Source organism: Bombus terrestris, chromosome 11, assembly GCF_910591885.1.
Source record: "Bombus terrestris chromosome 11, iyBomTerr1.2, whole genome shotgun sequence".
Classification (NCBI taxonomy): domain Eukaryota; kingdom Metazoa; phylum Arthropoda; class Insecta; order Hymenoptera; family Apidae; genus Bombus; species Bombus terrestris.
In genome coordinates, this window is record NC_063279.1 from 12,518,149 (window position 1) to 12,544,161 (window position 26,013).

General features: G+C 36.4%; 1 protein-coding gene and 1 long non-coding RNA gene across 10 annotated transcripts in view; one reads left to right on the forward strand and one right to left on the reverse strand.

The window, feature by feature from the left end:
* Positions 1 to 26,013, reverse strand: part of LOC100642498 (teneurin-m) — a 653,003-nt gene that overhangs the window by 8,990 nt on the left and 618,000 nt on the right. For 5 of the 8 annotated variants that reach the window (XM_048410158.1, XM_048410159.1, XM_048410164.1 and 2 more), the window contains 13 exons: positions 20,280 to 20,364; positions 17,790 to 17,953; positions 16,717 to 16,887; positions 14,128 to 14,469; positions 12,321 to 12,610; positions 11,554 to 11,800; positions 10,594 to 10,968; positions 9,131 to 9,466; positions 8,035 to 8,242; positions 5,544 to 5,570; positions 4,025 to 4,241; positions 2,873 to 3,714; positions 234 to 2,542 (listed from right to left, as the gene is read on the reverse strand). In XM_048410158.1, the coding sequence (XP_048266115.1) occupies positions 234 to 2,542; positions 2,873 to 3,714; positions 4,025 to 4,241; positions 5,544 to 5,570; positions 8,035 to 8,242; positions 9,131 to 9,466; positions 10,594 to 10,968; positions 11,554 to 11,800; positions 12,321 to 12,610; positions 14,128 to 14,469; positions 16,717 to 16,887; positions 17,790 to 17,953; positions 20,280 to 20,364 (5,613 nt within the window). The remainder of the gene's footprint in view (positions 1 to 233; positions 2,543 to 2,872; positions 3,715 to 4,024; positions 4,242 to 5,543; positions 5,571 to 8,034; positions 8,243 to 9,130; positions 9,467 to 10,593; positions 10,969 to 11,553; positions 11,801 to 12,320; positions 12,611 to 14,127; positions 14,470 to 16,716; positions 16,888 to 17,789; positions 17,954 to 20,279; positions 20,365 to 26,013) is intronic. The other 3 variants (XM_048410160.1, XM_048410161.1, XM_048410165.1) reach the window with 3 other exon arrangements.
* On the forward strand, positions 4,169 to 11,816 carry LOC110119687. 2 transcript variants are annotated; one of them, XR_002308184.2, is made up of 5 exons: positions 4,169 to 4,304; positions 5,556 to 6,799; positions 7,963 to 8,249; positions 8,589 to 8,702; positions 9,160 to 11,816. It is a non-coding gene; the product is annotated as an uncharacterized LOC110119687 (long non-coding RNA). The 2 variants fall into 2 exon arrangements; XR_007225751.1 differs by lacking the exon at positions 9,160 to 11,816 and adding an exon at positions 8,786 to 9,137.

A 26,013-nucleotide genomic window follows, 5' to 3' on the forward strand; every position in this document is an offset into this window, starting at 1 on the left:
TATAGATTAAAAGTATTAATGATATAGTATATATACTTCCATTAAATATTAAATCTATTAAAACTACGTGTTGTTATATTCTAACTGAAATCATTGAAAGAAATTTTCTTCTTTTACATTGGATAGTTAACTAACATCGATGAATTGCAATAAACAATATTTATAATCGTTATATTTTTGTGTATTGGTATTTAAGACTATAAGCAATTATGATCATAATGGGTATCACTTACCAGCAAGAGTAGTTTCCAGCTTCCCAGTATGATCATAAACATAAGCAACCTTGCCACTCTGATGCGGGTACACTTTGGCCAGGATCTGTCCATCATCATTATACAAAATCTCGTATGGATGTCTGTTCATCGGCGAGTAGTACTGATATTTATAGAACCCAAGAGAAGTCTGTAGTGAGAACGCATGAATATGTCCTCTAGGAGTAGTTAACGACTGCAATGCTCCAGCTTCATCATATTGCAACAAATAATCACTTCCTCTTGGTGTAGTTACTTTCAGTGGAAGACTACTGAACATGTCCTTAAATGCATACACCATGGATGTTCCATCACTATATTTAATTTCGTACAATCTTCCAGCTCTATCAAATCCATAGGTTTCACTGATATCTCCCCAGGTCCAGCTTGTCAATCTACTAAATCGATCATATTCAAGCTCTACACCGGAGAAGATTCCATTTCTGGGTCCCCATTTAACTGGTCTTGCCGTTCTGTCATAGGTGACATTTAGAAGCTCCGCATCATCATCCATGAACACTGCCACGCTGTTAGTTTCTCTATCATATTCAAGAGACAATAAAATGTCCCCGTTGATGCGAAGCTTTCTACCAACTTGTGCAACAGTTTTCGATTCGCTTCTATATTTATTCCCTTGAAATTTCCTGAGAAAGTATCGCCATTCGAATCTGTTTGCTAAATCCCCAGCGATCTCTGTTCTCTGTTTAGCAGGAACTGGGTAGCTTTCACCTAACAATGGTTCTATTTCCGCCAATACTGAGTATGGTAAGGTATCTGTACTGACAGTGTGAGCCCATGGTGTGACCTGACCCACTGAACCATCAGAAAGAACTGTTGTTCTCTGCTCAGCCTCCCCAACCTTCGTAACCACAGACGATCCTTTGATGAGCATTGAGATTGGTTTCCTATTATTCTGTCCAACCTTCACAACTGCTCCTTTCAAACTTAGATCAAAAGTTAGACTGATCACTTTGCCTGTTGGAGTGACTGCAGAGGTGAGTCTGCCAAATTCATCATAATTGTACACATAACTTCTTCCTGTGCTGTCTAATTTGGTTTTCAATAAACCAGTGGGTCCATGGTAATCGAAGGTTACATTATAATTGTCTGGAGTGCTCAATTCGTGCAACATCTTCATTCTAGACATCCTCAGCCTGCACTTCTGTCCCTTAGTGTTCTCAATGGAGTTCACCTGGCTACTGTAGTCTCTTAACAAGAATACTTTATTCCCAGCTGCATCTGTGACAGTGCTAAGCTTTCCATTGCTAGTATTTACGTTGTAAGTAAACTGATAAACAATCTCTCCAGTGAGTATGTTCTTGGTAGCAACATGTTGACCAAATCTATTGAATACATAGATTTCTTGAGTGTCTGGAGAATAAATCTCATACTCTCTAGCGCCACTAGCATCAGGAATGCTGGCCATCACGGATCGAATTCTGTAATTCGCTTGATCACCAATATGAACCACTCCATCAGGAGAAACGGCAACTGCAGATATCGTATTAAACTTCGAAGTGGAAGCAAGATAATGGTCAGCGTCGAAACAATCACAACCACGTTCCAAACAATTACACTTGGACTCCGCTCCAGCATATGGTGAAATTTTACCATCTGTACCAATCACTCTCACACGATTAATCCTTTGAGAATCACTTTCTGCTATATATAGATTTCCTGAAGGACCAAATGCAATGCTCTGAGGCATCACCAAGGTTGCATGTGTAGCTAGTTCAGTGTCAAACGATGAAGACGGAGAAGCACAGTGAAGAGGACGTCCAGCAACGACCTTTACACGACCATCAGGAGCCAATTGAAGCACCATATGATCATCTATCATATGTAACGAGTTGTCCAGAGGATTGATTGCTAATTCTGTAGGCCAACGAAGATGAACTTCTTCCACGTTTAAAGTACCCTCACAAGGAATTGGCTTCCAGTGTGACTTGTGCATGTGATTTCCAATTACTGTGGTGATTATACCATCTCTGTCGACCATTCTGATGTTAGTTCCATCGGCGAAATAGAGCACGTTGTCTGCAGAGACTGCTACTCCTTTGGGATAGGCAAGTTTGGCGTCTCTGGCCAGAGCACCGTCGCCACAATGAGCTTCGTCGCCAGGAAGACAACGTTCTCCAGAGCCGACGACTGTTTCCCAGTTGTGATCGGGCTCAGAGTAATCGTTGGTGTCGCGCACGCGAATGATTTGGTGTGATTCTGGATCAGAAATGTAGAGGGAGCCGTCTAGAGGGCTGAGGGCTATGTGGTAACGGTAAGATACCCTTGTTGCACTGTAAAAAAGAACACAAAAGCGATGAGATCACGTAAAAAGTTCTGATTATTTTAATTTTATAGATATTGTTGTACACAGACTGTTTTCAATTCGATTATAAAACTATTTTAAGACATATTTTGTTTTATCAAAAGTAGTTTACGTGTATTTCGATTAATAAGAGTGATAAGATGCGAATAGAATAATGCGAAGTTAAACGATATTTCTTCGTATTTCTTGACAATTATCTAGTTCTTTCCAATTTCAAGACAAGACTCTTGATTGAGGGGACACGTCGTAACTTGAAATTTCACGAAAAGATATATCAAAATTCAGTAAAAAAACTTACTTGAGCCGAACAACAGTTCTGACAGTGCCATCGACAAGAATTTTTCTGACAAGATTGAAGTCCCCAACAAAGATAGATCCATCAGAAGCAGTTGCAAGAGCAACGGGTGCAAGAAGCCTCTGGTTAGAAGCCTCTGCTTGTCTATCGCAATCATAGCAATCCAGAGACCTTTGATGTCCATCGCCCATAGTGGTCAAAATCACTCTAGGCTTCTGCTTCAAATAAATATTCGAGCCATCTCCTTTCTGAAGAATCCCCTCGTGGAAATTGTATCTATGATGGATATCCAAATTCCAGCCTCCAACTTCAGAAATGGACATGTCATGGCCACTCAGTTTCGTCGTTTGAACATCCCAAATAATATCTTTGCAATCATTATACTCGTATCCAACTTTCACCATAGCAGTGGTGACACCATAAACGCGTTGTCTATATACGTTCAGTCGATTCCAAGCATAAGTGAATTTTATCACTGGGTCTGCTTCGAAGGTTTTCTCGAACAGAATTCCTTCGATTGTGATTCTCAGATGAATTAAATTAAGGGTTGGAGGTATGACTTCTGGAGTCAACTGCAGCTGTATGGTGGAGAGATAACCGGCTGCTCTGGAGCTATGGTAAACGAGATTGAGACCCGTGCCAGGTATTTGCAGGCTTTCTTGTATAACTTGGGACTCGGCCAGAATGGCACTTTTGTCAGGGCACGCTCCTTGGAAACCGTGCTTCCACGTTGCCAGGACTACTGGTTTCATCAGGTCGTAATCGTGCGCTGCACAAGCGTATGGAATATGGTTTGTTTGCTTCTCTTCTGCGGTGCTCATGACTATCTTATCGATTATTACCACCTTTAAAACACATAAGATTTCATGTATTAAAAGTGTGTTTGTTTATCGATTATTGCGTAAACATAGGACATTTTGTGCTCAAGTTAGTTTAAACATGACACTACATTTTATATGTTGTACTTTATACTATTTACTATAAATATTCTTTTGTTAATATTTATACGTTCTATATTAATATTTGAACATTTAAATTACATCAAAAATAAAAACTTTCATATTTTTTATCATATCATATTCTTCTCGACAATCTTTATTCGACTTATACAGTCACAATTTACAATTATTAATCACATATTTAATGCAGCATTACCTCGTTCCATGGTACAAAAACAATGTGGCTCTGCGGTTTGAATGGCGATCTTCCAAATTGTAAAGTGACCGCGCCACCGCCGTTCACCAGGAGATCGAACCAGCCGTCGTCTCTCGTCAAGGTGAAGCCTTCCAGGGGTGTGCTGGTACTGACTCGCACTCCCATCAGACCAGTGCCAAGATGCGTGACAACCCGGCCACGGACAACAGCCGATCGACTGTCAGGAAACAACAATGTTAACGATCCAATAGCTGTCTCTGCTTGATCGTGTCAAACTAAGGTGATTACTTTTTTCCACTGTGCTCCGTGGCACGCTAACAACAAAGCAACTGTTATCTCTAATCTAATTTCAATCTACCACAGTATTACTTTTGGAAGTTCGTACTTTGTCTTGCAGTGTTTATTAATTTAGAATTTTTCTAACGAAAATGTACTGTCATTTGCAAACTGTTCATATTTTTTGAGCGTAGAATTAATAAATTAATATTTATGAAGGAAAAAATTATTATTATTAATCAAGAATTCATGAAATCTACAAAGATCAAAGTTCTTGGTTATTTTAGGTGACAGTACTTCTTCGTTTAAATATATTGGTACTTCGTGCGTGTACATTGTACATGTCTTGGAAATATAAAGTCGAAAATTCAGTCAACGCGACCTCAGTCTCGTCAACGCTGCTTTTCAGTGCTAAAGAGGTGAATAATTTATTTGGTCGAAGAGTATTAATTAATTTCTTGTGAATATTCATCATTTGGATTTAACCTGTGCTTGAGAATTTACCAACTTTTTATCGAGTGATCAGTGCTGCTCTTTATCCTCTCGTATGTCAAACATTCCCACGAAAGATCTCAAGATAAAACTCCCAGATAAAACTTTCATTTTTTCGCGTCAAACCTGAGCAAACCATTGAGATGAGACACATCACTCCTTATGGATGCCTCGTTGGCACTGAAGAAGCATCGGTCGAAATGCTATGAATACATATATATACATACACATATACACGAATAACACAAAGTCAGAAGCTCAACTTAAAAGGCACGAAAGACAACGTAGGAATAATAAGGTAACCAAACCATGCAACGAGAAAGAGATTCGAACATTGATGAGAAGGAGACGAATGGGGTTTGGTGGTTGTGAGCTTTCATATATCTCTTTATTTTTTTTTTTTTTTTTAAATCAGTCGTACGCAGCGTCGCAATGTTCGAGGAAGATTTTTCTTCAGCTTTGTCGACAATTTTCATGATCTTTGCAAATGTCGACAAATCGTGAATAAACTCGTCCTCGAAACTGAATTGAACGCGCGCGTAGCAACCTCGTTTTTCGGATGCAGGAATTGTTATATTATGTGTCACACATGATAATAATGCAAAACGTCGTCAAACAGCATCAGCAGCTATTCAACCGCTTATACTCTACAAAACGAACTCGCAACCGGTACTTTCATATCATTTTTCTTTTGATTTACTTTTTTTTCTTTTGTATCTTTTTTGTTCCTTGGTCATAGTAGCTTTCTTACCTTGTGTTGAAGTGATTCCAGAACATACTGACCGGGCAGCACGGATAAAACAGAGCCGAGTTAAAATGATGTGATTAAAGGCGAAACTAGACGGAGAGATAGAGAAGAAGAAGAAGAAATTGAAGATGGAGAAGAGAATAGAAAATAGAGAGAAGGAAGGAAATATATGAGTAGAGAAATAATTTGGTTAATCCTACTGGGTTTTTTAGATTATTTTTAACCCAAATCTATGTTTCTAAAGTTGAAATATACATCAAAAAAGTAAATTTTATTATTCGATAAATTTCATGTATTAAAGCATTTTTGTTTCTTGAGAAGAAAGTAAAGATTGAAAAATAAGAATTAGAAGGATAGTAGTATAGGAATAAGAGGAACGCAGCGGGGTTAATCTAGGATAATAGAAGAAAGAAGGTGGCTTTGCGTTTCAATTTTATGTCAAATATCTTCAAACATTGAAAGTTTTTTTGTTCAATAAAATAAAAATTCGAGGATCTTAGTAAGGGTAAGTAAGGGTAATAGGGGATGAAATAGAGATCTTGTATATAGAAAGACCACGTGAAAAGAGTTCTCGAAATGTCCCGAAATGTTTCGAAATATCTTCGAAAGAAAGTTAGGCAGAAGTCTTTAGGAATCAGTTCCAAAAATGCGGCTGGGAAGACACGGTTCTAAATATAATGACTCACAAAAGTATTCGAACACTTGTAGATACTTTTTATGAATACGTTATGTGTGTTATACGAAACATAAAGAACATTCACTAATTTCTTTGTCTTAATTTTATGTAATATTTTTAGACGTTAGGTAACAATTATAATTTTACCATATATACTATATAAACACTATATAATAAATGTCCGTCAATTTTGTCTGTGTTAAACTATCAAAATGTTTTACATAACACACACAATACACGCATAAAAAGATTTCCATGGTAAATATTCAAATACTTCCATGAACTACTATAGATTTTTAATTACTCTTTTAATAAATGATCATAGGCGTAAAGCTCGAGGCTCGTAGATGGTGTCACACATTCACGCAAGCTCCACTCGGACGGACACGTGAAATAGAAATAGAAAGAAAGAAAGAAAGAACAGTGTATATGGAGAAGACCGTCGATCGTTCGTTGTATCATCGATCGATTTCATATTGAATGATTAAGAGAGCAGCGAATATAGTCGAAGAAGAAAGTATAGAATGAGAGTGTAGAGTGAAGAGAACTGGGGGTTCAGTGCAGGGCACACGCTCGCGCACACGTACGTACAAACATATGTATAAAACTTTTGGGATGTGATTTCACACGGGTCACAACAACGCAGAGAATATATCATATCTATGTATACGTCTTCGTGTTTTTGTATAACGAAAAAATATATATATAGATAGATAAAGATAAGTAGAAGAGGATGCATGTGTCTTGTCATAAATCGAGACAGCTAAAGGCTTTAGGCTACTTTTTATAATTAACACATTCATTGCTTTATATTGAATGTGAGATACCTTTCTTGTTAGAAATATTTTTATTTTAAATAATAATTAATATCTCTTTAACACACATTTCTTTTCAGAATATTTTATTAAAACATACAGAATAAACATATAAAAGACGAAGAATGATACGAAGGTTACAGGGGAAAAAATATGATAAGTATATTTTTATTGATTTCCTGCTTTTAACTTCGCTTTATGATCAAACGGAAGAATTTTTATATGACATAATTGAAAATGGAAACAACCTGTCAGATCCAGAGATGCAAGTCTTTTAAAAATAATTAATGGCTTGAAGAAGGTAATGGGCAAGCAATATTTTAATCTCTTCAATATTGTAAATAATAACGAGCATTATTTTGAAAATCAGTAAGAGGACGAGAAAACTTTTGTTTAACTTCACAACCAAATATATAGACAATTTTGGTAATATAGGATTTATTCACAACGTACTGAATCGTAAAGCTTCTGTGTAAAAAGTAGGAAATGTGACTTATTACGTTCTTTCCCTGTAGTTTTCGTATTATTGTCAGATAATTGAAACGACGCAGCATGTGCGTCAGTAGCAGTAGAGGGTATTAGTCAGTCATCTAAATTTCCTTAAATCCTCGATAAACTCTAGCCGTCTCGCAAGACACACATTCTTCTCAGACGTATACGTCATTAGTAAAAGACATTACGTATCATATATATATAATATGTCGTGGCTACCGAGTTTCACTGTATTTGTTCCAAGTGTCTAATCGAACACACGTAAGAAAAAAGAAAGGAATTGCACGTAACATCAAAGTTGGGACGGACCAACAGGACGGACACGTTCAAGTATTATAATGTACGACGAATATATTCGTTTCTCACGAGTATATACAATAATAATATTACGCGTGTGTGTTATTATATAATAATTCTGTTATTATTACTATTATTACAGTTAGAATGATTCTCTAAAGTAACGAGACGCGTTGGACGAAGGAGAATCGTAATACGTGCTGAACAAACTCACCTTTCGTTGAAGGTTTCTTGACGCGCGTAATTTTGAAGACTGCCTTCGTCGATTAAAAATTTCATCCTCTCGAAGAAGGAAGCGGTGATGGCCGGCGGCTGCTTTCGCAGAAGTATATCGATCGGCTTCGGTGCTGACACGCAAAGTTGGCTGCTACGACATATATGATTCGAGCAACATTCCGGATCCGCGCAATCGATGAGACCGTCTGGAAAGTATGTACGTTATCGTGCAATTAGAAAAAATGATCGGTGCTAGGTACATTCGACGTATAGTCGTGTCACTAGACAGCAAATTTTTATGCAATTTCATATTTCTATTAAGATATAATCTACGACACCTAAGGAAATATACCTATGTGCATAAACATTTGTTTCATTCATTAAAATTGTAACAAGTACTTTTTCATATTTTTGCATATTATCCGCATTTTCTACATATTATCACTTTAGAATTTCCTAGAAACGTATAGAAATCGACAGTCTACATATCACATTGCATTTGTTAAATTAGATGCGTTTGTATAACGTCTTGTGTTCGTTCTTTTGTTATAGAGTATAGTAATGGGTTCTTTATATCGGAGACTAATGGCTCTAAATGGCTGGCATAAGCCACACCCATGATTTAGAGCTCGAAGTAATATGAAAATGAAACGCGAAAACACGAAGGTAGAACCTTGTCCATAGATCTTACAACTTCGTTCATTTCACTGTTCTAATACTAACTTTACTATTTGCTTTTCAAAATACAGTAACAAGTTCCTAAGAAACAATTACACGTTTCTTGATTTGGTGTGTCAATGGAATACTTTCAAATATAATCAAACATATTTCTATCTCTAGAACCATTCATGGATAAAATAAAGCACCCTACTTAAAGTAATTAGAGGATCACATCTACTGCATTTTTATCGTATCATTCCAATAATAATTTTTTATATATAGTACATTTAAATATGCAATAGTGTCTAATTATTGTAGTGTTGAACTAGAACTTAAATTTAATTTTCTCCACATATATATCTAATCATCTAAATAACAATATTTATAATCTAACTTGTTGAATTATAAATAATAATTTACTCCTCGTTTTGTACCTTTGTCATTGTCTCTTCCATCATTGCAGTTCTGTTCAAGAAGCACGTTGCAGTCCTTGCCATCCCAACCATCGTAACACCTGCATTCCCATTGACCATCGTTGCCGACTCTACACTGTCCGTGTCCAGAGCAGGAATTCGGGCAACCTTCCATAGTGCAGTGTTTTCCATTCCAACCAGTCACGCACAAACAGGTCCCGTTTTTACACTGGCCGTGTTCGTTGCATCGAGGATCGCATTGCTTCAGATTACACAATTCGCCGGACCATCCGGGCAAACAGTCGCAAGCATTGTCAACGCAATGCCCGTGGGGACCGCAATCCAAATCGCATAATTCTGAAAATTATGGGAAATATTGTTATTATATAAATAGAGGGATTTGTAGGAGTTGTCCTTAGATAACTGCGGATTGTATGCAAATTAGTATTTTTGCACAGCGAAAAGATAGAACTTAAATAGAGATCTGTTTTAACTATTGAAAATTCTCTACTTTGAACTCTCTAGCTCTTTGAAATTTCCTATTTGTTACTTATCAAAAATTTGTTACCCTATTTTAAATATTTTATATATTTTTGCATTTTTAAATTTCGCATAAGTGCATAAAAGTCCGCAGTCTGGTTGTCACTATATCTATTTTTGTAACAATTACGAATCATTAGTTTGAGTAACAGAAATCACAATTAATATAATTTTTCAAAATTTTGCGAATATCTTTAAGAAACACTAGTTAGCATAGGCACTAAGCAACACAGAAGCTGGGAGAAAACCTTTTACAATTTTGTAAAAGATGGAATTAGTTAACACTAATGGGTAATTGGATCAATGATCACAATTAGCAAAGGAGTAAAAAAATCGGAAAAACGAACGAAATGGAGAATTATGTCGATATAAAATAGAGAATTTCATCGATGTCATACCTGGAAACATAAGAATCGATTAATTGAAGCGAACTTTCATACATATTATATGAAGAAGATTTGAAGTTACGACACAATTTAGAAAGACATTCCTATGAAGAGCTAGAATTAATAACTTAAAACGCCATTAAGACAATCTACATTAATATAATCTACATCAGATTACACGCCAACCACTACCATTGCTGTTTATCGATCGTCATTTAGATCAAATTAGAAATTCATTTCCCGATAAGACCAATGAATTTGAAATGCATATTACTAATTTAAACACGATCACCAGTGATATTATTCAAGCTTCGACATTATTCATGTACGATCTTAATATCGAATCCTATATAAGAACACGGAGAACTTCGAATATTTCAATAGAGGAATATTTATTTATAATTTATATTATAAATTAATAGAACATTTTGACAGAATATATAGCTCAGCTATGTATTCGTATATCTAAATCTGACCATTAACTTGTCTATGTAAAGAAGATTTTACTGCAATCTGATATATACAATACATGATTGTTGCTAATATAACATTTCTTACCTTTCGAGCAGTCGTCTCCAGACCACATAGGCTCACATAGACAAGTCTGCGTTTCAAGATCGAAATTTCCATGTCCGCTGCAATCGGGCAGACACTGTAACGCTTCTTTGTCCATCTGGCTACAATCTGCTCCTTTCCACCCCTTCTTACAAATGCAGGTGCCCTCCGCGCAGAAACCATGGCCAGAGCAAGTCGGATGAGGGCAGTCCACTTCCTCGCAATACTTTCCTTTGTAGCCACGTACGCAATTGCACTTTCCATTGGTGCAATGGCCGTGTCCGTTACAATCAGGCACTTCGCATTCGTCGTGTCGCAGGGAACATTCCTTGCCCTTCCAGCCAGGGTTGCATTGGCACTCTCCGTTTATGTACTCGCCTGTAGCCCAGAGGGATAAAACGGTGTTAAAACGGAAACATAAGAAATTGTTTCCTTGCAATGTTAGATTGTACTGAAGCTTAATCGAAGGTGAAGCTCGGTACTTATTGAGCCTCGAGGTTCTGGTTAGATAGAATTGTATCATAACCATGAGACATTGCAACGATTGAAACATGTTTCGCTAGAAATTTTGAATAGAGAATGTTAGATATACCATGGTTAAATGTAAGTATATTCGTAAGTATTAGGTCGTCCGAAAAGTTTCTTTCCTTTTATGAGGAAATAATAGACGCACAACGTTTTTTGTTTTATATTATTTTATCGAATTACGTATGATCCATTTTGTTCTATCAAGATAAAGATCACAACGTTTGACAGATTAAGTTTCATGTTTTTATAAAGATATATCGTTGTAAAAGACGTGTCTGTAAAGAAAGACACTTTTCGGACAACCTAATAAGTAGGAACTCTGATTTCAAGGTTTAAATTCGGAATATTCTCAAGTTATAGATCTTTTTAAAATGTTTCTCCTTGATATTATTTATTTTTTTTTTTGAAACTAATACGAAATAAATATTCACTTACCACGTTGACTACAGAGAACAGGACAAACGCTTTCGCTGCAATCTTCGCCACCGAAACCAGGATTACATTGGCAGTGACCCAGCAGACATTCGCCCTTTCCACTACAGCCATTTGGACAATTGTGCGTCATGTCTTCCGCGATCATGGCTATAAACGACACTTCCTGAGGATCACCGTCGTCGTTGTATAACGAAAGGAACCAATGACCAGGCTCCATATAGTGCGTCACTTCCTTCTTGATCGATGGCTAGACGAGAAACCAGGTAATTTTAGTAATTTCTTATCGATTTTTTTAGCTATTCTTTTATTACAGATGAAACACTTCAAAAGAAGTGCTTTCGAGGGAAAAAAATAAAAAAAAAATCTCTGAGAACCCAGAATATTTGATCTTCTCTCCTGTTACAATTAAGAGAAAAAAAAAATAATAGAAATTAACTGTTTTTAAAGATTCCGTTAGAATGAATTTCATCTTATTAGATTCAACACGTTAAGTGCGGTAGTTGTCTTGCACTGACTAAATACAAGCATTCTATTATAAATTTGAAATGAAAAAACTAATTTGCTTCATTTTTATATCACCGAACATTCGTCAAGAATATAAAAAATGATAAATCACCACTTTTCCAAATATTTCAAACCACAAAACTACCAAATCTCACTCAGTACGAATCGTCTGAACTTAAAATTCACGGCACGTAACGTGTCAATGACCTTTTCTACGATTCTATCCTAGAAAAAAAAAAGAAAAATGGGGCAGTGGCACATACAATAACACTAACATGGGACGCCCGTGTGGTTCTGGCCTTGAAACCACTCAGTACTTCCAGAAGATCGTACTGCGTGTGCGTAGGAAGAGCGTTTCTTCTTGCGTAGACGCCGATACTGGCTCCACGAGGAATATTATAGTCGAATCGCACGTACGCGGCTTCCGACTGGTAGAATTGCATGTTCCAGTAGCTGTATGGTGGAATCTCTTTGCTGAGCTTCTGTCCGAGACCCACTTGGGCGAAAGTCGTGCCGTCAGGTGGAAAGGACCTGGCGGGGAAAGTTCTTGCACCTGGAGAACGCGAGATGAAACGTCACTACCATCCTTTTGCTTTTGTATGAAATCAGTTTTCTTTCGGATGACTCGGTTTTTACTATTTTTTTGATATTTCGATCGAATAAATTGTCTCTTTGGAAGCATGTTGACTATGACAATTTTAGAAATTGAAGTGTTGATAAATAAATTATTTATTCCTTTTTAAAGCTTTTAAAAATAAAGGCAAAGAAAATGTGTATCGAGGAATATCAATCGCTAAGCAATGAAAATTGGTTACTAGATGTATTTATTTTTTTCTAATGTAGGAAGGAAAGATATTCTCCGTAAGAAAACAGATTGTTGTTGCTTAATTATGAAGCATAAAAATTGCGTGGCTTTATACTTAGCTAGGCTTGCGCATCAGCGAATTTCGTGATTTTATTTCGCTTCGACTAACTTCTAACTATAAAACTTCTATTCATAATTCACAAATTCTCACCGCTTTCTTTTCATTATTTTTGTAAGAACCAATTAACCTCGATTTCAATATTATTATACAATAAAGAAACAGCAAGAAGATTCTAAAAACAAAATTGATTCTTAAATTATCTAAGAATTAAATGTTAATTAGCAATTCACAAATTTTAATCTTTTTCATTCCGTTCTCTTCGATCTTCAGAAGAACCAGTTAACTTCCATTTCAATATTTAAAAAAAAGGAGGAAAGACAGATAGAAAAGAAAAAGATACTAAAAATAAAATTGGTTCTTAGGTTCCTTGAACGAATTCTCATCACGTTCTTCTGGCGTAACACTATTATCAGCGTCGTTTTTCTTTCTCTTTATTTCAAGAATCTCGTGCAAGAGCTGATTAGAAAATAGCTCGGTTACAGAGCTGCGTAAACGCCGTGATGTACCAACACCATATTACAATATTACACAAACTTCTCTAACCACTAGTGAACATCTAAACACACCGAATGTTCTACAGGCAAACGAACTTCGAGCGTGATAAGTAGATTATGGATATTTATCCATTTATGGGAAATTTCAAGCTACAAAAGTTCACAATATAAAAATTTACATAATATACAAAAATACATAATTCTTAATTCCGGAATCAAAAGAAGGAATAGTAACATGGAACTATATGTGATACGGTATATGATGTAATATGAGCCATATTTCCTATAAAAAACAAGAGATATGACTTGTTTTTCTGCCATGTGATCTTCATACGTAATATCCCAAGTACGAATTTCTCCTTCAGTTCCATTTCTTTAATTTTATTCCCCAAAACACAAATCTATATAGATAAACATCCACAATCTACATACTACATCAAAAATCTACGTGTATATCATACTATTCAAACTTCGAAGAAAAGCTTGCATCGGCGGGATAAAGGCAGCTTAGAAAGAGCCTAATTAAAAAGAATAAAATAAGCATAATATATTACAGCAAAATTCATAAACCAAACTACTAAACAAAGATATAATAAAAAGATAAGATTTAAGAGGCAAACGTTTGAAAACAACCATAAACGGGGCCTCACCTTCCAGGATCAGTATAGTGGGTTCTGGGGGTAATGGCGTTGTCCCAGAACACGACAAGCCTACACTGCTCGACTCATCCTCATAACTCGGAGTAGTAGTCCAGTCAACAGTCCCAGTACTTTCCTTAGTCGTCGATTCATAATCATTCTCATAGCTCGTACTCGTTCCTTCTTTTACAGACTCCTTCTCCAAACTTACAGAAGTTTCCTTTCCGTCCTTAAAGTCCATCTGTTTCAGTGTGACCCCATCAAACACTGCAGACTCTTGACGCTCATCTATTTCATCCATCGAAAGATTCAAATTATGTGGTTGATCCTCGAAGTTCAGGGTATCATCTATGGCTGAAAATGGATCCCACTCGTCAGAGGATGAGCCCATACATGGACATGAGCACTCGCACTCGCCACCAGCCCAAATTGGTGGTGGTGGAGAAGATGGTGGCTGAGGCGGCGGAGGCAATCGATTGTCTTCAGAATTCGCGACAGAGTTCTTTGCCATGCTCGAAGCACTTTCCACAGGTGTCTCGTGAACTTTAACCTCATCCACGTTTACTTTAGTGGCTTGTTTGTCATTGACATCGTCACCATTGGTTGGGACAGAGACAGACAGCACGTAAAGCGGTTTCGAGGAAGCCGAGTCTCCAGAAGCTATAGTGATGTTCACAAGCACCCGATGCGATGATGAGGATGAAGATGAAGAGCTTGATGAACTTGGCGAACCTGATGAAGATCGATGAAGACGATCGACTGGTACTTCAATGATTTTCACTTGCTGTGTCAATGGTGGTGACGATTCAGAGTTAGGATTGATCGGAGCTTGAATATTGTTAGAAGCATCGTGTGTCTTTTTCAGCGAATCGTCGTGTATAGAATCGAACTTAGATTTAGTTGTAGATTGCATGTTATTAAAATTACCGTGCATTTTTTTATATGAATCTTCGTTTATAGCGTCAACCTCTGCAGATTTTTCGTGAAACATTTTCTCAAACTCTCTCAAGAACTCCTCGTTACTCTCTTCTCTAGTGATAACTCTCAGATCACCAGTCTGATGTACCAAATTTGATTTCTGAGGAACATTGTTGGTCTTCAGTTCATTCTCCAAAAAACGGTCCAGCTTCTTGTCCTTCAGTGTGGTATGATCTTCAGCTATTTCATGATTTAATTTGACAATTTCCACCTCGTCTTGCCCGTAATTATAAACAGGATAGTCTCTCTGAAATTCTTCGGATTTCTCAGGACTGTTCACATGACTGGGCAAAGTTTCAGACTCGGACGAAGAATCTTCTCGGGAGAGTTCTCGCGTTTCCTTCACAACATCCGAAAAATCATCGGAAGAACTCGCGTTCCTGCGATCCTGTGGTCCGTTCCGAGCAGTACTTTCAGTTTCCAGATTCTTACCGTCTTTCTCGTCCTTCGGGGTGCTTAACGAACTAGCGACATCTACGTGCTCTACTACCAGCGCTGGCACAATATTTGCTTCGAAATCATTCTTTGTTGAACTTGTTGTACTTACGGTTAACGAATCGGTGACATTCATATCATACTCAGTGACGTCCGCAAAGAAAGTCGTGTTATTTGTAGATATATGGTTTTCTAGTAACTTTCTATCGTTCTCTATTGATTTTATGTCAGTGGGATTCGCGATGATCTCGTCAGTTTCAACATGCGTGGGCGAAATAGTGTCATTTATGTATTTATTATTTTCTAATAACTTTCTATCGCTTTCTGTATCATTCTTTTGTAACTTTACTTTAGTAAGATTCACACTGGATTCGTCATATTTGAAATCCGCGGACAAAGACGTATTATTTGTGTATTTATTCTTTTCAAACGGTTCTTTATTACGTTCTCTATCGTTTTCTAATAACTGTCTATTATTCTCTACATTTAATCCTAAATCTTTCTGTGCAACTTCTACAACACTACTACCAGTACTACCCTCGTTGAACGAATGTTTCATGGTGATCGATTCGACGTTAAACTCGTTCGATTCTATGTCTACCGAGAACGTTCCAAAACTGGACGCCCTAGGGACGAAAGTTTCACTAGTCTGAGCGTTACCATTGTCTCCACTCGACTCACCAAACTCGCTAAATTCGGTGATCGAATCTGTTGTAGCCCGATTTTCAATGATCGATTCTGTAGTGACAACAATCGAATCTAAATTATCCGACTCAGACTGCGTGAAATCGTTGTTGATTTGACTCTCTGGAGGTTGGTCGTTAAGTGAAACGAAAGAGTCACTAGCAGCAGGGTGAACAGAGGAGGATGTAGCGGCAGTGGTGTAATTATTAGTAATAACCGAAGAGTCAGAGACATTCGCACGAAGCAACGATCCCAATGGACTCGTTGATGACAAAGGCAACGACGAAGAAGATTTTTGATCGTCCGCATGCTCCGTTTCATGCACATTAACCATACCAGGACGATCCTCGTTGAACTGTGACGTCGGTTCGTTTGTCACGGTCGACGAGAGCTGTTCACGTTCGCGGGATGCGACAGTTTGGTGCAACGCATGCTGGTTAAACGTGTCCCTACGTTTACGGGTGTACGCGTGCTCTAACATGCTAGCCGATGGGTTAATACTACCTCCTGAGGATGCTTGTTGCCGTGTTCGCCCGCTCGACTGCGACGAGGACGCGGTTGCTGAAGAAGAGGTCTTGTTCCCGTCCGAGGACAGTGGTTTTGTATCCGAGTTCTCGCCAACCAGAACTGCGCAGGCTTTCGTGCTTTGGTACGACCGGTTCACTATGCTGGAAACTGAAATTTGAACGGTGGTTTTGTTAAGGTCTTTGATGTTTTTCACTGTGACGAGATGAAGAGAATAGAAATTTTGAATGAAATCTTAAAATACTTCTTTTTGCAGTCAGAAAATAGATCGTACGAGGTACTCGTAACTATCGATATAGGTATATCGTGATGCAAATTTGTAATTGTATTTGTATCGTGATGTAAATGAGTAAAGCTTTAGTTTTCACGTAAATGTATTTATAGAACAATAATATAGATAATCTCGGTGATCTTAGGTAGAATTCGTCATCATTTATTTAAAGCAGAATTTATGTTGTGGATCTCACTGATAAAAATCAGCTAACATGTAGAACAATCCGATATTGTCCATAATGCTTGATAACTCGTAAATCAGTAGTATTTCACTTAAATATTACAGAATATAGAGATGCTGTACTTCATTTAATTTCTTAAAAATTTATTCGCTATAAATATTTCTACTCAGTTCGTTCAATGTTCAGCACAAAAAATCTAAGAATCTAAAAGCTAAGTCTTGATATCGAACCAAATCATCGGTGATTTAAAAGACTAATTTATTTATTTATAAAATTACTCTATATTTATTTGGTTTTCTAATGATTTACTCGCTATAAATATTTCTAATCTAATCTAATCTAATCTAATCTAATCTAATCTAATATCACTAATCTTCGATCCATGTGAAAACAAATTTGATAGTAAATCAAATCGTTAATGATTCAGAAGATTTGCTTATTTATGAAATTACCGTGTATTTAACAATGAAAACCAACAAGTAAAATCAATTAATTATTATTTATTAATGAATTATTATTTCATTGAACAATGATGTAAACATTTGTTTATTTAATCCAGATGTACAAAGATTGAATATAAATTAGACGACGACTTACCTACTACGTAGGCTAGTGCCGCCGTTATACACAGCGAGACCATAAGCAGTATCATTGCAATTAATTTCCAGCTACACCAGTCGACCCCTTTGACAAAATGGCAGCGAATGCTTTGTCTCCTCATTGGGATCATTGAGGGCGCGTGGCCATACGGTAAAGGTACCCTGAAATCAACAAATTGATCTCATTTTACTTCCGCTTTATACATCAAAGATTATTTACTCTCATCAGGAAATTTTACTGTGTTAGAAAGATTTCGAATATTTTAATAGCAGGAACACAAAAGGTCGTAGAATCGTCTTCCATTTAAAGAGACTAAAAGCGACGATTTATTTAAATAATATGCATATTCATCGAGTCACTTTCTATCCAATTCTTCTATACGTTTTTAAGAGATTTATATCTTTAGTGACATCAAACTTGAGAAATCAATTCATCAAGAATAGACTCGTCATATTCTTGAAACAGCTTTGAGCTCTTTTCATATTCTTTATCGGATCTTCGTGTCTTTCCTTAATTAAATTATCAAACTTTAGTCAATTTAAAAATTACATAATTCATCTGCGTTACACCGCCATATTGCTAACTTTCTTCCAAAGTTAAAGAATTTCTTCTTGTCTGAATGAAAAAAAAGTCACGATACCAACCCTCCTACAAAATTGGAGAATTTGTCTTGAGTTTTAATGATTAAAAGAAGATGTAAGATACGTATATCCGGAGCGGAGTCGTAAAGTGGTAGCACGGTCCGTATGATTCGACGCTGTCTCCGAACGTTGATTTCAAAGGAAGCGGAACGCCGGTTCACGTCGTTTGATACGCGGCAAATATATTTGTACTCGTCACGTGCTCTCGCGCAAAAGCATCAACCCAGGGCTCCTGGAGTATGTTTATGCTGAACGTGGAAGCGCGCGTTTCCAAGTAACTCAGAAACGTCTAACAAAAATATTTAAACGGGACGGGCCGGGTTTCCGAGCAGCGAGAGGCTGCCTGTTTGCTTTCGTTGCATCACGCGATAATGGAAAACGAAAGCCAGACGCATCGCCGTCGTCCTCGTCGTCTTATTCGCGCAGATCTTTCCCCTTCTTTCACTTTACAACCCTATGTGCAATCGAAAATCGCGCGAATTCTCTCTTTCTTTATATTTTTTCTTCCCCTCTCCCCTTTTTCTTTTTAAATGACCGATCAAGTTGATTCTTGCGTCTAAATATTTAGAGTACGAATTAAGTCTGGGTTGCATGAGTCGAGAAAAATTTAGAAACTTTGAACGGAAGTTTGGATTTTTTCTGTTTTAAATCTGGAGTTCAGAATCCTTTGTGGGAAGTATATATGTTTCTTTCTTTTTCGTGTATTTTCGTTTGAGGTTGTTCGTGCTTTATTATTTGAAAAGCAAAGAAATCTAAAAAATGTTATTTCCTTTCTACTGAATTTCTGTGAAGAGCTTACTTCGTGATTTATGACACCTTTTTGTTATACAAGTTGACGTTTCATTAATACGATCGATGGATATTCATTCGTGACTTCACTGATAATTGCACGTATCACATTTTGTAGGTGTACCAAAGCCACAAACTATCTTAAAATTTATTATCGTCTTCCAGGAGAAATGAAAATATTTCCTAAAGAAAAAATATCGTATTATGTTCATTCAATTCGAGAATAGTAAGATTAAGTTTTGCCAGTAAATAAAAATTCGACGAATATTTGTCCTCTTTAATACAATAAGAACATTTCCACGAAACCAGAATCCCTATAACGTCTAGTTTACGACGGTTTAGTAAATTTAGAGTATGTTTTAGTAAAACTTCAGGATCTATAGAGCTTCGTGGTCCCAAAGCGCACGATTTTTCACGGTAACATGGTGTCACGTGCACAAAAACCATTCTCCGATGGGATGACACTTCAGCTTCAAACATTGACTCATTGTACGACACCATCTGAATAGATGATTCACGAGATCTCCCTTGAGTACGTTCTCCGTTGTTCAAGAAGAGAACACGAAGAAGCCATTGTTCGCCACGGTTCATTCGTTCCGATCTAGCACCGTTCGTTTTTCGAAATTTCCACGACCTATTGCCTCCCTTTTTCTTTTTTTATTCTTCTTCCCTTTAACTTTCGAACAATGAAGGTTCGAAAGTCGTGCAAGACTTTAAAAAAGTTTATAAATTTTCGAATAATAAACTGTCTATTTCAAGCAAATTATTTCGTCGGAACATCGATTCTCATGATATATTTGATACCAAATATAAACTTGTTATTTAATAAATCGCAATATTTTAACATAATTGTAGATCCAAATGAAATTAGGATGATAGAATCTGATGCAGAAGTTTCCAATGAATTCAGACATTTAATTATTAGGAGCGAGCAAAATTTAAAAATTGCGCCGTCTGTTGTTCAAGCATCACATCTTTTTATAGGAGCAAAAGCGAAAAATACAGAAGCCTATTTATATAGAATAGAATCGTATGGTAGAGAATGAGATAGGCTTACCTGTCCATGTTGTTCTGTAGCTCGACTTTTATTGGACTATTCCCCGTGGACTGATTCTTGTTGTTGTACTCATTCTTCGGTATCTCTGTGAAAAGAGAGAACAGAACGATAGAGACAATTTGTTACGTTGCAGATCGACGAAATTTCTCGTGGGAAATGTTGCCCTAGTTTTTACCTAACCCAACTTTTATTCAGTCTCTCTCTCTCTCTCTCTCTCTCTCAGTTTTTCTTCGTTCGTGTAATATCTTCGCGATTCTTTCTATACAGTATCATGCTGTTGTCCTTTCTGTACGAAATAATTCATTGGTGTACATGTCGGGCAATCGAAGCAGCAATCCAAGAGTCACCGATCTAATCCCATTAAAATCTGACAATGTGCTCTGCATCGTGTTCTATCAATTGTTTAACGCTTTGTCCGAAGATATCGTAGTTGACATACGTAAATCGAGTTTAGTTAGAAAGTTGGAAGCGATGTGACTATAAATAGATATTCTTATTTCGAAGATTTTATATAAAAATAGAAAGTATTCTATTGTATAAATAATTTCTTGCAATGTAACTGTTTTATTATATAATTCTTCTTATATTATTTATTTTCATTTTGAAAGTAATTTATAATTTGTTTCGTATTTGTATAAAAGAAATGTAAAGAGAGATATAACAGACTTAATTTTTCTAATTTGCACATTTTCAGTAAGATGCTTTCGCTAAGTGAGTTCAATATAGAAGAATAATCTACTAAAAAGGAATAATAATAGCGTATTATACTAATTAACCAGTTTAGTTAAATAGGCATTATTTATCGTTCACATTAATACATTGATGGCTCAATATTATTGAGTGAACAACTGAGTATGTATGTATGTATGCAACATATGAGTACACAACTTTGTTTCACCAGCGTATAAATTATGATCGTCTAACTCCACTTTAAACAATCGCATTCACCCGATGCATACGATGAAACGTGAGAAGAAAATGAAAATACTTAAGGACAATGATTCCGTCTATATTAGTATTCATTATACAACGCCGTTTTCAATTATTCGGTTCGAAGGAAAGTCCGAGGGATCGATGAGTGGCCTGCTAGAAAAACCACCATCGTTTACATGGGGACGATCTTGTGGTGTTTCCAAGGTGTTCAGTTTTCCTTATGTACCTTGTGGTCTGGCCGCTTGAAATTCAAACCGAAACCACGATGAATCATGTACTTATCGATTCAACACGGGGCCTCGTTCACCGTCTCACTTCTTCCTCTTTTTCCTTCGTCTTTGGGTTGTATCGGTGGAACACGGTGCAAAGAAAAGGTCGCCGCGTCTGGCATCGCAAAGTGCGCGAACCTCTATCCGCCATATTTCACGATAGGGTTATTCGAGTCATCTAAGCTTCAAAATATCTTAAAATTTAATCTTGAACTTTGCACCGGATAATCAAACTTGTAGTACATCATGGGGCACCATTAGCCTTTAATGCAGATTGATATTTAAATAATAATGAATAATCCTGTTTTACCTGGTCGTATAACGAATAAAAAATGAAAGAAAGAAGACGCGAAGGTTTGTTTAATTCATTTTTTCCGACAGCTCCGCCCATACGCGGTGTCCTCTCTAATTAAGTGTACCTCGAGTAATTAGAAATGTGTATAATAAATATGTCGAACAGATAAAAAGGGTACAATTAACCTGTCAGTGATGGCCATTCATCGAGTACCATTGCAAAGGCTTTGATTTCATGGTGAAATGATCTACCTGTTAGGTTGTGACCCATTATGAGAGGATTTAGGATTTGAAAGCTCTGTTTAGGTGAATTATTAGTAAATATTGGAACATATTAACTTTGGATTAGGTTTCTTCCAAATTTCCACCAATTAATCTTTAATAAATGATTTAATAATCTTTAATAAAATCTTTAACTACATGATGGTTTGTTTATTTATTTATTGTAGAATTTCTGATGTTAGTAAACTGCTTGTCTAATTTTTGTAGAACATAAATGTCCAATTAATATTGTAAATGTACTAGTAAAATAAAGCTTTACCTAACTTGATTTAATGCTTTCAAAGAATAGAGGTTTTGGTTATTTCGACTGTTCATTTAATTGTGACGAATAAAAAAATAAATATTCGATTTATGTTACCTATGGGTTATCTTTTTTTAATTTTAGAATCTGCATCGAATTGGATGTAATATTTCTAATATTTTTAGACTGTCACGTATTATTGGATATTTTTGGTCATTGTTATGAAATAAAAATACTCCCCATAAGCCACTTTTGAATAAATTTAACATTCTGTAATGTTACCTGATGAGTGAACGCACTCGTGTGTAAATTTGTTATCCTTATTTTTTAACTCTTACTCGCTTGATGTTACTGAAATTAAGTAAATTCAGTAGCTACAAGCATTACTTTGTCAATATATGCTAATGCACTTGCTTACTTAACGTCACTAAAAAATTTACTCGAACTTGAGAAAAATTAATTAACCAACATTCGAAAACTTTGCAAGAGCACTACCGTTTTTTAAAACCCTTTACCTTAGTTTCTCATAATATAAATTGTATAATAATAATTAAAATACTCTATCAGATTAAAGTCACATATAAATTACAATTTAATCCTTAAAAGAATCTACATAGAGATATTTTCTAGATGTAACCTCAATAACCAATAAAAACCTTAGTCAATAAAACATAGTCACCATGTTATACATTGACAGGTATTTTCAATGCGTGAAAGTAAATCACGTTAGTCTGGTGAGTGATTAAGGCAATTCTGACACGCTAATCGTAGACATATCCCTTTTTCTACGGTTCCTGGCATTAGGCATCGTCTCGTGCGGCGGATAATTACGTATAAAGAAGCAAAACGAATGGGCAAAGAGGCAGTCCAGAATCCCCATAATCACGGATATCTGCCTAAATGCCATAATCATCAAATTTTGGGGCCGAACGACCGGCAAGACCTGCAATTATCGGCTTGGGGTCTACTTTTGCGGACCTTCGTCTTCCCACGCTTCGATTTCCTGCTCATCAGGTATATGTAACGAGTGAAGGGTGAAGCAGCGAATTCTAACGTAAGAATAAAACGAAGGGTTTCCAAGAGTATTTCAATGCGGTACTTTTACATGTTTCTATAAAAAAGCATTCACGAGGCAAGGATTTTGTTGTTTGATTACTTTTCAAGATAATTTTATGAGATTATGTTATTTATAGGGGATGTAAGAGAGACTTTATTTCATTGCAATTTTATGTAAATAGAGTTATAAAAATACAGGAAGAAGTCGTATTGATTAAAACATTAAAAAATAAAGTACCTACAAAAAATTGTATCTGTGGTATAAAAATAGCGAGGAACATGAAAATACACGTATTTCTTCCAACAACGATACAATCTCAATGTCCACAACCATGATTCGCCTAACCGTTAGGAAAGATGAATGACCATAGAATTTTGCAAACACTCGGATGACGGATTCGACGAAGCCGAGAAGTGCATTATCGACAGCGGCGAAAGGGACAAAAGCCTAGAAAAGATTGGTGGCTGTGTCGATGACCAGACTAGGGAGGAAAAAAGAGAAAGACCAAGGATCGACCTTAGGTGGAGCCTAAAGTATTCTGTGGAAGGTCATAAGCGTCAGCCAGTGTCATAACCGAGGGTCAATAAGTCGAGAGATCATAAATCACCGTTCGAGCCGCATCCCACGTTTTTGAAACGCTATATAAAGCTTTCAAGTGTTCCGAGGTTTTGCCAGAGAATCGTTTTTGGCGCCTGGGTCGTCTGAACCGTAGAAAATTTCGAGTCCTTCCTTAGTTAGCAACCAAACATGGAAGGAACGCGTCTTATTGTGTTGTTCAGAACGTCAGAAAGCTCGGTTTTCGTCTATGTTTTCCCTGTAGTTGGTGTAGATTGCTGTTAAAGCGTCTCGAAAAGCCTGTTCACGGTATGCTTTTCCTCTGTCGAATGCACTCAACTGTTGGGACATTGAGGCACGTCATTTCATGGCTGTGCGTCTCTGGTAAATTTCGATTACCTAGCTGCTGGTTCTGAGAGAGAATCGTTTTAAGCGTCTCTTAGGGTAGTTTTTCGGTCATCAGCTCCGACGTAGATGGAAAATTATTGCGAAAATGTGGAAAATTTTGGGGCTACTGATTGAAGCCAAGAACTAAGGAAGAATCTCTTCTCTTTTTAGAGAAAAAGATTTAGTAGCTTTGAAAATTTTATGACTGATTATATGTACACATTATGAACCAAAAATTTGAAATCATTTCCCAGTGCTTATATCGAATCTGTTATTAATTCTGTTAAGTATATTTAAAATTAACGTGACAGATATTTGAGTAGCAATTTCCTACAGCTTTCAACACTTTTCGCAACATCTTTTCAGAATATTCTATACAGATCAACTTCTTTAAATTTTTTCAAAGTATTCTATATAGGTAGAACGACTTGTTTTAAAGTTTCTAGGAAACAGGCTCTACTTGTTCTTCCAAAATAAATGAAGAACCTTTCATTTGGATATTTCGACAAATAACGAAAGTAGATTTTTGACAAAAGCGTTAAATTTTCTAGAAACTACTCGGGGTCCTGGTTGGCCGATAAGATAACGGCTAGAAGGAAACTTCGTCTTGAAAATTATCGCACCCCCGCCCATCATTGGTTACCACTGATTACAGCGTGTACTACCCTCGTCAGAAACGTCAGTCATTTCCCCCTCTCCTTGGTTAAGCCTTCTTATTATGGCCCTCGATGAAACATTGTCCGTGTTATCGGTGGACACACCTCCTCCAAACACTTTTCTTCCAAGAATTTTTTCCCTTTTACTTTCGTTCAACAAACTTCACAAGTCACTGTGATAACCGACTAAAATCTATATAATCAATTTTAAATCATCGATATTTTCTTAAACTTTTAAAGAATCTTTCGAATCACCGCTACTCTTCTAAGATCATCTCAAAGTTTGAGCCAGTTCTCAATTTCAAACGCATTTACTGCTGCTGATAGCATATGGTGTGTCGTCTTAACGATCAAAAATTTAATTTTTACCAGATTTTTGATCGTTGGATTTTTATATACGCGAATTAGACGAAAATATGAAATTGGGGTCAGTCTTCGTGTCAGTTTAAGGCTAGTTTTAGATATCCTCGGAAATCTTCCTCGGAAGTTTCATCCTTTTGTTAAATAGAAAATGAAATTCTTGTTAAATAGAGAAGATCGAAAAATCCTTATGTAACTTTGCAACGTTTGAAGAAACCTTTATGGCTATGTATAATACAGTGTTAGAATCTATCTTTGTTTAAACAGAAAAACGCAAAAGCTGTAAGAGTTTGCTTGGCGCAAAGTCGAAAGCTACGTATCTCAAACAGAATCCTTATCTACTGTCTCTTAGGCAGTCAATCTTGCTCTCTAGATATTTGTTTCTCAAACACTTTTAACCGATATCATCCTGGGGAAACTCTCGAGATCCTGGAAAAATGTCGATCGGTGTAAAGTTCGCTTCTGTTTATCTACAGATCGATTATTTAGAGATCCGATGCAAACATTACCAAGAATCCACCACTTCGAATCCACAAAAAGACGTTTGAATATTTTTAGGAAATCTTCGAAATTCTCGATCAAATAGTTTAAATAAATGCATATATTCGATATATATAGTAATATATATAAAACGTTTTATACACAAAATTTTACCCAAACGATATTTAATGTCGATTTAAATCATAGTTTATATTTGCCA